Genomic DNA, 11,871 nt, shown 5'->3' on the forward strand with positions numbered 1-11,871 from the left:
TCAGAGCTACCAGTGGATGTTCCCAGTGGGTCGTACTCCCCCAAGAGGCAGCTAAGACAAGACAATGCATCCTCCTCTTTTCTTCACAAGGGATAGCCATTTGGGACAGCCGTTTTCCACAAAGAAGGGTGAAAACCAGTATAAGTTATTAGCCATCATTCAGACTTGAAAAAACACTTGTGCAACAAAGATCACATCGCTGCACTAAGTCACAAGGATTTTCACATTTTTGCTCTTGCACAAAAGTTCCCTGCAAAACATGAGGCATGCCACAGGCTCCAAACGCTGTTGCCCTCGTGCAAACGAGTCTGCAATGCAAGCTCCCGACTTCGCACAACAGCCTTGCACTAGTGCAATATGTTTGCACAAGAACGTCATACGCCTGGATAGCAGCCACTGCAATACTGACAACTGTGTACGACATGCCAAGTAGGTCAGAAGGATGCGTGCCGATACCATCCTGCCCCTTCAGGGGAAGAGAAGAGTCAGAAGGTGATCACAGAATGTATTCTGCAGGGTTCCAGCTTCCACCTGTCTTGTTTGTACACAGACTGAAGAGCTCTTACTCTTGCCAGTGTTGTAAGCTGCAGGGTATCTTTTCATGCAATTACAAGTGTGCCCAATTAAGAAATTACATCAGATGAGCCCCAGCCGGCTTCCTGAACAATCTGCCTTCAAGGGTTTTTTTACTGGTGTGAATTTACCACTCAGAAAGCATTTGCTCAAAATAGGAGGTTTAGACACTGCAAGACGTCTCAGAACAGCGTATCACAACCCTGTTGCCAAGGGAAAGAGAAGAGGCAGAATTTGCAGGTCACCAATATACACAGCTATTTAGAACCATTTTTGCCCTACACTTTAATCCAGAGCAAGTGCCTGACCAGGGGGAAATTGTTAGCTTGGCCCCACTTTCCTCCTCCCACATTAGAAATCGAGATTGTAAGCGCCTCAGGGCAGGGGCTCCCCCCTCGTCCCTGTCATTACTCTAAAATGCACATGGTAGACACTTAATACTCCTCTAAGGGAGCTCGAGGTTTGGCAGAGTGCCCTCCCGGAACTATAGCACACACAGTTGCTCAGGAGGAGGAGAATTCGACAGCGAAATTGGATTCGGTTTGCAATACAGACATGCTATACATTCTTTTTCTTAAAGACAGCCAAGCTTTAGACAAAGAACTCCCACAAGTGGTTGGCCTGAAGCCACTCAAGTCTTGTCCTTCTAGGTGAAGCTGGTTGAAAGAGTTACCCCCACAAGGCGATACACCAGTCCTTTCGACAACCGGCTTCTGAGCATCACCAGTTAAAAAGTTAAGCAGAGTGAGACCCTGCTCATGGCACCCAAGTTAGAAGCAAAGCAGTGAAGAGACCAGAGGCCATCTGGCCCAACCTCAGAGGAAAGCCACTGACTCTTATCCACTAACTCAGGAGTCCCCATGATCTGTTGCAGGGTGGGGAACACAAGAAGCTGACTTATATAGAGTTAGACCCTTGGTCCATCTAGCTCAGCATTGTCCAGACCAGTGTTTCTCAACCACCGGTTCGCGGACCGGTGCTGGTCCGCAAGGCGCTGGGTACTGGTCCGTGAGGCATCGCCAATAAAAATCACTCCCCCAAAAAAACTATTTTAGGCCGATGGGGGCCGGCAGGAGCTCTCTGGAGCTCATTTCCAGGCAGCTAGATAACGTTTGTTTTGCTTGGAGAGCTGGTCTTGTAGTAGCATGACTGGTCCCCTTAGTTAAGCAGGGTCCGCCCTGGTTGCATCTGAATAGCAGATGATGTGTAGGCACTGTAAGATATTCCCCTCAGGGGATGGAGCCACTCTGGGAAGAGCAGAAGGAACCTGGCAGCATCCCTGGCAGCATCTCCAAGATAGGGCTGAGAGAGATTCCTGCCTGCACCCTTGGAGAAGCCGCTGCCAGTCTGTGAAGGCAATACTGAGCTAGATAGACCAATGGTCTGATTCAGTATATGGCAGCTTCCAATGTTCCTTGAAATGAACATTACTCAGCCGCTAGAGTTGCCTGGAAATGAGCTCCGGAGAGCTACCTGGAGTTGCTTTTTCGGGGGTGCCTGGGGGTAGGGTTGGGGGCGACCCCCTTACTAATAGCTGGTCCAGGAAACTGCGCACGAATAATGTACCGATCCGTGACTCCAAAAACATTGAGAATCACTGGTCTATACTGACTGGCAGCAGCTTGTCCAAGGTTACAGGCAGGAGTCTCTCTCAGCCCTATCTGGAGATGCTTCCAGGGAGGGAACTTGGAACCTTCTGCAAGCATGCAGATACTCTTTCCAGAATGACCTCCCATCCCCTAAGGAGAATAACCTACAGTGCTCACACATGGTCTCCCATTCAAATGCAAACCAGGGCAGACCCCAAGCGCAGGTAAAACCCATTCACCAAGACATCTCAGCCACAACAGCCATTTCTCAGCAGGGCCAAAACAAAAAGCGATTTTGAAGAGTCATGTTATGCTTCCTTCCCTTTTCTCCTGGAATCAGTTACCCAGCAGCAAAGCTGTTTCCCTCTCTCCCCATCCCCACCATCTGCTGTAGGGGTGTGCGCGAACCATTCGATATTGAACCGGTTTGCGTCGAACCGGGCTGGTTCGGCAGCTCGATCACATGGCCACGCAAATGGTCCCACACATCCGTGGAGGCCAGATCAGCCCTGCCGCCACACAGGCAACCTGCTTAAAGAGCAACTCAGCAGTGATTGGGCTGAACTGGGGAAGAGAGTGGCAGCACTAGCAGCTGTGCCAGACCAGGCTGGTTAGAACCCTACACTACCTTTCTTGCTGCTCCCACACCACCCTTCACTGGATTCCCCAACCCCTTGACTTGTAAAAGGGAATCCTCACCAGGCTCCCCTTTACAAGTATTGCTGCCCGAACTGCCAAACTGGTTCGACTGAATGGACCGGACGGTTCAACCAAACAGTACGCAGTTTGGTTCAAATACGAACCACGATTTGGGGTCCGTGCACAGTCCTAATCTGCAGCTGCAGAAAAGGAGCAACGGAGTGCTCCGGTATCTCAACCAACACAAAGCCACACCCTATAACCCTGATGCCCAAGGATAAGCAGCTGTATGTTACACAGAGATCTTGTCAGTTTGATCCAACACGCTGAAAAGTAAGGAGAAGAGAATAGTGTACAGGATTAGGACAGAGCTATGCTGCATGCTAGGAGAGGGAGCAAGGAATTTGACAACAGCATTTAGAGAACAGAAAGGGACTCTTCCCCAAGAGATCAGAAGCAGTAGATCAGGCATCCCCCCATGAAGTAATCCAGCCCCTCCCTTGCTGGGCTCCATGAGTCCAGAGGCAGGGAGGGAAGATCCTAGCTGCAAAGTAGTTTCCCAAAGTGCTGCAATTATTATTCAAGCTTAGTCTTCCTGGAGTGACCATAATACATGGACAGGATGCACAAATGGAACTTTTAAATGTTTGGGTTTTAAGACAGGTGGCACGGACCCCTGCTGCCTGGGCCAATAAACATCTATTTGGTAGCGACACAAGGCCTTTTCAATGGCAACACCCCCACTTGTGGAATTCTCTTCCTCTATGACTAAAGGGAGACATGATAGAGGTCTATAAAATTATGCATGGTGTGGATTGAGATAAATTTTTCTCCCTCTCTCTGAACACTAGAACTAGGGGTCATACCATTAAACTGATGGCAAGGAAATTTCGGACTGACAAGAAGTACTTTTTCATCCAGTGCATGATTGATCTATGGAATTCTCTGCCACAGGATGTGATGATGGCCACCAGCCTTTGAGTACTTTAAAAGGGGCTTGGATAAATTCATGGAGGACAGATCTATCAATGGCTATTAGTCTTGATTACTATAGGCTACCTCCTGGTTCAGAGGCAGGATGCCTCTAAATACCAGTTGCAACGGCAGAAAAGAGGGCACACTTTCATCTCTTGCCTGTGGGCTTCCTAGAGGCATCTGGCGGACCATTGCGTGAAACACGATGCTGAACTAAATAGGCTTTGGGCCTGATCGAGCAGGGGTGTTCTTATGTCCTTCTCCATTTTCAAACATAAGCTAAGCTCCACTTTTTTGCTTCAAAATATTTATTTGTTTATATGTATTGTTATGTTTATATACCGCCTTTCATTAAAACCATCCCAAGGCGGTTTACAGGATTATACAAATAACACAATTAAAATATAAGCTAAAAATATAAAAACAAATCTGATTAAAAATTTAAAACACAAGCATAAAAACAGTACAGAATGTCACACAGAAATGATTTAGCACATTTTAAACATTATCCTTGTAACCTCTGTGCTTAGTCTGCTGTTCTACTTGATCATACAAGCATGTTCAATTTTAACTTAAGACCTATCTAGTCCAGAACTCTGTTTCACACAGTGGCCCACTAGATGCCTTGGGAAGCCACAAAGCCAGAAGATAAAGGCCTTCCCCCTCCTTGAATTTGTCTAAGCCCCACTTAAAGCCACCCAAGCTGGTGGCCAACACCACAGCATGTGGCAGGGAATTCCATGGATTAATTACGAACTGTGAAAAAGAGTACTTCCTTTTGTCAGTCCAAAATGTCCTGGCATCTGTTTCACAAGATGACCCCTGCTTCTAGTGTTCTGAGGGGGAGGGGGGAATTCTCCCTTTCCGTGTTCTCCAAATCATGCATAATTTTGTAAACCTCTACCATGAATTCCCTTTAGTAGCCCTTTTTCCTTAACCAAAAAAAGTCCCAAATGTAAGGGCCTTGTACCTTGTAAGGAAGGAAGAGTGAATACTCAGAACCACTGAAAGTGGATTCCTCAGCCCAGGGGCCTCCTGCACTGGGTCTCCCAGCTGTTATCGGGCTACAACTCCAACCATCCCCAAGGTTGGGAACCGGCAACTTAGCCACATATTCACCACCCCTGGATTCATGCTTGCAGTGGGGTGACAAGGGGCAATTTAATCTACATTCGCAGAATGGGAGCAGAGAGGAAAAGCACTCATTCTGAATTAACCAAAAAGAAGTAAAGTTTGCATGCAGACATGCGGGGCAAAGAACACATCCACTTCAATCCTGCAAAGAGAGCCAGCGTGGTGTAGTGGTTAGATTGCTGGACTAGGACCGGGGAGACCTGAGTTCAAATCCCCATTCAGCCATGAACCTAGCTGGGTGACTCTGGGCCAGTCACTTCTCTCTCAGCCTAACCTACTTCACAGGGTTGTTGTGGGGATAAACATAAGCATGTAGTACACTAGTCTCCTTGGAAGAAGAGTGGGATGTAAAATGTAAAATAAATAAATAAATAAATAAAAGAACACTACGATTTATTGGGATTATTATTATTGGGAGGCAGAGTTCTAAGAGAGCCCTTTCCAGGGCTGAGGAGGCAGCAAACACCTTTGGTTTCACCCAAGGAACAATGCGGTGTGTCGAAGAAGAAATTCCTCCCGCCGCAGGGAGCCGTAAACATCAAGAATGGTCACATCATCCATGCAAGTCTGCAGTATATGCAACATTAATTTTTTTTTGGGGGGGGGGCGGTCCACAAAGCGACTCACAGGCTCCGCTGCACCACCGTGGCCGTCTTCTCTGCCCGTCCCTTTCCTACCAGGATCCCAACAGCTTTCCCTGTTTCGGCTCATGACTTCTTACTGTCTTTTTTTAGGGAAAGGAAGGGTCCCCATCCACCCCCTATTACAGGAAGAAGGAAGATTTCTGCATTTATAGCAAAGGCGACCCCCCACCCCAGGCAGTGAAGAGAGAGGCAGCCAGAGCCTCCCCCTCCCCCAGGAGGAACTCTGCCAGCAAGCAAGAAGCCCCGCACTCACCATCTTGCAGCTGCAGCCGCCTTCCTCCAAATCCCTTCAGCCGCGCTGTCCCTTTAAGAGCCCAAGATGCTCTCCCCGCCACTTCCAATCCGGCTCCAGGACCACTCACTGCGCATGCCCCCGCACAGCCTGCCAGCCAATCAGCGTTGTCCTGCTGGCTCGCGAAGTGACGTCACCAAGCTACGGCAAGCGGGAGATAGCGGTTTTGAAGCTCCTGTTATCGACGTCTCTCACCCTCCCGAGCATCCGCCCACGCCTAGAGAGGCCTAAAGTTGACAGGCACCCTCAGCCTCGTCGGTTTCTCCCTCTCTCGAGTCTGATTGTGGGCGGGGCGAGGAAGAGCACTTCCTCCCCATCCCCGCTCACGAGCTCATAGATGTATGACATGACTTCAATAGACTGACATACAGAACATAACTTCCGGGATCCGTTGACTTCTGAAGATCGCCAGAATTTGTAACGTAGTTCACAACAAGTTCTATTATTTTATTTTATTTTATTTTGCATTTATATCCCGCTCTTCCTCCAAGGAGCCCAGAGCGGTATACTACATACTTCAGTTTCTCCTCACAACAACCCTGTGAAGTGGGTTAGGCTGAGAGAGAAGTGACTGGGCCAGAGTAAGTATCCTGGCTGAATGGGGATTTGAACTCGGGTCTCCCCGCTTCTAGTCCAGCACTCTAACCACTCATTAAGAACTCATCTGCCTATTTTGGTTTCACTGTCCCTACAACTGGACTGACAGCCACCTACTGGTGCAGCGGGGAAATGTCTTGACTTGCAAGCCAGAGGTTGCTGGTTCTAATCCCTGCCGGTATGTAACACCTCTATCGGGCAGCAGCGATATAGGAAGCATAATCTCTACCAAAGACTATTGATTGATTAAGTGCCGTTAAGTCGGTGTTGACTCTTAGTGACCACATAGATAGATTCTCTCCAGGATGATCTGTCTTCCACTTGGCCTTTCAGGTCTCTCAGTGGTGCATTCACTGCTGTCGTCATCGAGTCCATCCACCTTGCTGCCGGTCGTAGTTGTCTTCTCTTTCCTTCAATGTTTCCCAGCATTATGGACTTCTCAAGGGAGCTGGGTCTTCGCATCATGTGTCCAAAGTATGCTAGTTTGAGCCTGGTCATTTGTGCCTCGAGTGAGAATTCTGGATTGATTTGTTCTAGGATCCATTTGTTTGTTTTCCTGGCTGTCCATGGTATCCTCAAAAGTCTTCTCCAGCACCAAAGTTCAAACGCGTCAATGCTTTTTCTATCTTTCTTCTTCAAAGTCCAACTTTTGGATCCATAGAGTGTTACAGGGGAAACCACTGTCTGATCTTGGTAGGTATAGACATGTCATGGCATCTAGATATCTTTCCCAAGGCCTTCATTGCAAGCCTACCAAGTGCTAGTCTACAGTGTATTTCTTGACTGCTGGATCCTTTACTGCTGACAGTCGATCCTAAAAGGCAGAAGCTATCTACCACTTCAATGTCTTCATTGTCAATTCTGAGGCTGGTGCTGTGCCTGTTGTCATTAGTTTAGTCTTCTTGACATTTAGTCACAGTCTCATTTTTTCACTGTGCTCCTTGACTTTCATTACTGGAGCCTGCCAACCATCCACATTCTCAGCTATCAGAGTGGTGTCATCAGCGTAGTGCAGGTTATTGATGTTTCTTCCTCAAACTTTAAAACCACACTTATCTTCTTCCAATCCAGCTTCTCACAGTATATGTTCAACATATAAGTTGACTAAAGAAGGAGAAAGTATACAGCCTTGTCTTACTCCTTTGCCGATCTGGAACCAGTCTGTTTCACCGTGTTCCATCTGGACTGTGGTTTCCTGCCCTGTGTATAGGTTTCTCATGAGAGCAATGAGATGTTCTGGGACACCCATTTTCCTAAGGATATTCCACAACTTGACATGGCTGACACAATCAAAGGCTTTTCTGTAGCCAATAAAGCACATATTGACTTCTTTCTAGTATTCTTTGGCTTTCTCAATTATCCAGCATGCATCAGCAATGATGTCTCTTGTTCCTCTGCCAGGAGCGTAGCTATAATTGAGCAAAAGGGTTCAAAGAACACAGGCCCCCAGCTCCTGAGGGCCCTCCAGCTCCACTCCTCCCTATTTTTTTCATTATCTCCCTCACTCTGGGCGGCCGCCACAGAGAGGGATGAACACGGGCCCCCTCTCCGCTAGCTACGCCCCTGTCCTCTGCCTTTTCTGAAACCAGCTTGAACATCCAGCATTTCCCTTTCCATGTAGGGCTCTAATCTGTGTTGGATGATCCTGAGCATGATTTTGCTAGCATGTAAAATTAAGGATATTGTGCGCGGTGGTTTGCGCAATCTGTTAAGTCTCCTTTCTTTGGTATGGGAATGTAGACTGACCTCTTCCAATCTGTTGGCCACTGTGTTGTTCTCCAAATTTGCTGGCACAGTTTGGTTAGAGCCTTGACTGTTTCTTCTTCTGTTGTCTGCCATATTTCTGTAGCTATTCCATCCATTCCTATAGCCTTCCAACTTGGTACTGACCGGAGTGTTGATCTAACTTCATCTTCCCGTACTAGAAGTTCTTGCAAGTAGGGAATATCTTCTAGAGTATATTGGATGTTGTTGATGTCCCTGCTGTACAGATACTCCTTCCATCTCTGTTTGATCTCTTCTGAATCAGTTACTATCTGTCCTTTGGCATCCCTTAACATACCAATCCGAGGTTGGAACCTCCTTTTGAGTTCAGAGATCTTTTGGAAAACTTTGCTAGTTTTTCCATATCTGTTTCCATCCTCACGGTCTTTACAGATGTCATTGTGGCACTGCTCCTTGTCTCTTCTAACAGCTTTCTGAAATCCCCTATTAAGTTCCTTCCTGAGGCCTTTATCTTTCTTAGCTGGCTTCTCTTCTTTTCTTGGCAATTTCCACTGTCTGTTCTGACATCCATTTTGCTGTCTTTGACAGTCTCTTTTCACATTCGTCCTTAACAACTTCTTTGATTTCATTCCACAGTTCCTCTGGTTCCCTATCAATGAGGTTCAGAACTTGAAAGCGGTTCCTGATGTTCTCCTTGAAAATGGTGGCCTCAGCTGCCACACCTCTAACATGCAGTATTAACAGTGGACTATACTGCAGGGCTGTCATAAGCCATTTTCAGTCATAGATTTCCCCCTTGACATTCCATGAAAAGTTCTCAGAGCAGTTTACACAGTTAAAAAGGCTCCCAATCTGAAAGAAAAACCAGGTACACAACAGCCACTAGATGGATTCAGTCAGTTGCTGAACTGATCCTTTGAAAGGTGTCCCCTTAAACAGGCAAGGCAATTTATAAAATATGTAAAAACTAGGAGGTCCTGTCTTTTGTTTGGAGATACAGGGCTGCCCCATCACAGCTGCGTCATTTTTGCCCCGGGAGAGGGGAAAAGTCGCTTCAAGTTCCATTCCCCTGTAAGGCAATGAATTTGTTTACTCTCACATTTTCTTATCTCTATTCACCAACCAGTTACCATAGGAACTACAGAGCTTTCCTGCAGACTGAACTGGATAAACTTCCAGATTGTATATATCTCCAAAATATGGGGCGGAGTCTTTTTTTAATTATTATTATTTTTGCTTCCTTTGTCCAAACAGCCCTTTGTGCCTTGAAACACTGATAACCCCTGCTAACTTGGCAAAGAGGCACCTTTTAACGTGGTGATTCTCTTTATTTAGCAGGGGGAGAGTAACTGACCCTCTCCACCCCCAGCACAGGACCTCCAGTGACTGTTGCTGGTATCTATCTTGTGTTTCTTTTTAGATTGTGAGCCCTTCGGGGACAGGGATCCATCCTATTTGTTTATTATTTCTCTGTGTAAACCACCTTGAGCCATTTTTGTAAGGGTGGTATAGAAATTGAATATATAACAACAACAACAACAACATGACCAAGTCTCAGTGGTCATGATTACTTGCATAAATACTGGGTTGCCAAAAACGAGCTATTCTGAGTGTGTTTTATTCACAGTAAAAGTCCTTATACCTCCCTTGATGTGGAAGCAAGGCATACCACATTCAATGGGCTTAGTCCTAGCTTTGAGGCCTACATCTGCAACCCTGTGCATGCACCCTGCCCTGCGAATAAGAACTCAGTGGAAGTTCCTTCTGAGTAAACATGCATAGGATTGGGCTGCAAAATTATTTATTGTCATGAATTAAAGCCTTTGTCTCAGAGCAAGCTCATGTGAGGGAAAGAAATCTGATTCAAAAATTCTGAATCATCCCTGCTGAGCTGCCTGGCTAGGCTTCGCCTGAAGAGAGTTGCCATATGTCCCCTGGAATTTAGGGTAGCCCCCGGATTTTGGCTCCTCCACCCGGCTGCTAGATTCCACCCGTATTTACACGGATTTCAAATGTGCTGCTCAGATTGCCCGGATTTTACGCTGGATCCCATCATATGAGAAGGTAGAAAAGGAGGGGGAAGTATACAAATCTGTCAAATTAAAATGCAAAATAGTTGCTGCATAATTTGCATGATATGCAAATTAGGCCACCTGGATTTGGGAAGCTTGAAAATGGCAACCCTAATCCTAAAACTATTCTGTATTATCTGTCACCCCTCTTATCAACAGAGCTTGAACCTCCCTGGGCTTGGGGTGGAATCCCAGGGAAAACTAACTCTATTTTGCTATTGTATAAATACAAACATCTTCCATGTGCAAGCTTACACGTGGTGAGAAACTGATAGCTGCTGAACGTCTGAGGACATGTTTGCACCAGAGAACTCTCCTCTTCACCCCTGCTTTTCTTTTCCTGAGTTAAAAACCAATTCGGAGATGCTTGTAAAAAGAAAAGAACTAAAAAAAATTACAATTTTATTCAATTACTACTGACTGCTTCCATCTGAGGCTTTCTCAGCTTTTAGGTGCAGTTAAGAATACTTAGTGGAGTTACTAAGATAGGTTGCCTTAATGCACATTTAAATTTTTATAGAGTTTTTTGCAATGTCCTAGGTAGGATGGGCATAGGCTAGTATTTTTTTTATTTCCAATTACATTACAGATAAACAATAATAGAACAGTATCAGGAATATGCAAAATACACACACCAAAGAAATATATTTCCCTAATGCAAAGTCTGTCTAAACAAACTTTTCCCTAAATTAATCTTCCTGAAGCCAAAGCCCAGGCTTCCTTTCCTTGAACTCACCAAACTCCAGCTGAGAATTCAAGTTTCCTGCCCTCCTGTCTTTCAAGGCTCTTCAGAGTTATTCTTCTGCAGCCAACTTCCATGGCAGCATGTCCTCCTGAACACCTCCAGCCTAACTCTTCCTCTCTGTCAAAGAACTCCCTTACTCCTGGCAACACCTCTCTAGGTCCCACCCACCTGGTGTGCTGATTGGCTGAATCCTGGAGTTCACCAGCCTGTCTGTCAAGACAGGGTTCACTTCTGGTTAACTATTTAGTGGGAGGGGAGTCTGATCACTACATTTGTCAATACTCCTGATATAGATAAATATTTCTGCAGTGTCATATTTTTTTGTAATGTAAAGAACCCAAGGAAACTGCCAGAGTTTGTTCAAACTGTAACACTATCCCTCACCCAACTTTTCCAATGGGAGAGTTTTTCTGCATTTTCTGGGACATGAATGAAATTTTCTGGAATTTATTTTTATTTTTTAGTAGTCTGGGTGAGATCTAGAACCTAATTGTGAAAATGGCATGATTCTGTCTTTCGTGGTTTGGTCTGGGAGTTTAATGTCAGCAAGTAAGTGAGGCCCAAGCAGCTTTATATTATAGATGTACTTCTGGGAAACATGCAAAAGATAGCATTGAGAACCTGCAATTTGGGGATAATAGAAAAAGTACCTTGCAGGGTTGTTGTAAAGACTGCAGTACTGTGAACTCTCAAAAATGCTACCCCAAAGCTCATTAATCTTAAGATTGTTATTTTAAATGAAAAATGTTATTGTGAACCGCCCAGGAACTTTTTTGTATGGGGCGGCATATAAATCTACCCAAAAAAAAAAAAATAAAAAAATGTTACTTTGGATATACTGATGTCATCTGATGGAAGTGAGATTTTAAAAAATAAAAATAAAAAT

General features: G+C 45.6%; 1 protein-coding gene across 2 annotated transcripts in view; it reads right to left on the reverse strand.

The window, feature by feature from the left end:
* The window catches only part of GMFB (glia maturation factor beta), a 32,837-nt gene extending 26,718 nt beyond the window's left edge, over positions 1-6,119 (reverse strand). The window contains exon 1 of one of the 2 annotated variants that reach the window (XM_053285833.1): positions 5,808-6,119. In XM_053285833.1, the coding sequence (XP_053141808.1) occupies positions 5,808-5,810 (3 nt within the window). In that variant the 5' untranslated portion in view covers positions 5,811-6,119. Of the gene's footprint in view, positions 1-5,537; positions 5,709-5,807 lie in introns of those variants that run through there. The other variant, XM_053285831.1, reaches the window with a different exon arrangement.
* Positions 6,120-11,871: the final 5,752 nt, after the last annotated feature.

Source organism: Hemicordylus capensis, chromosome 1 (genome assembly GCF_027244095.1).
Source record: "Hemicordylus capensis ecotype Gifberg chromosome 1, rHemCap1.1.pri, whole genome shotgun sequence".
NCBI lineage: Eukaryota > Metazoa > Chordata > Lepidosauria > Squamata > Cordylidae > Hemicordylus > Hemicordylus capensis.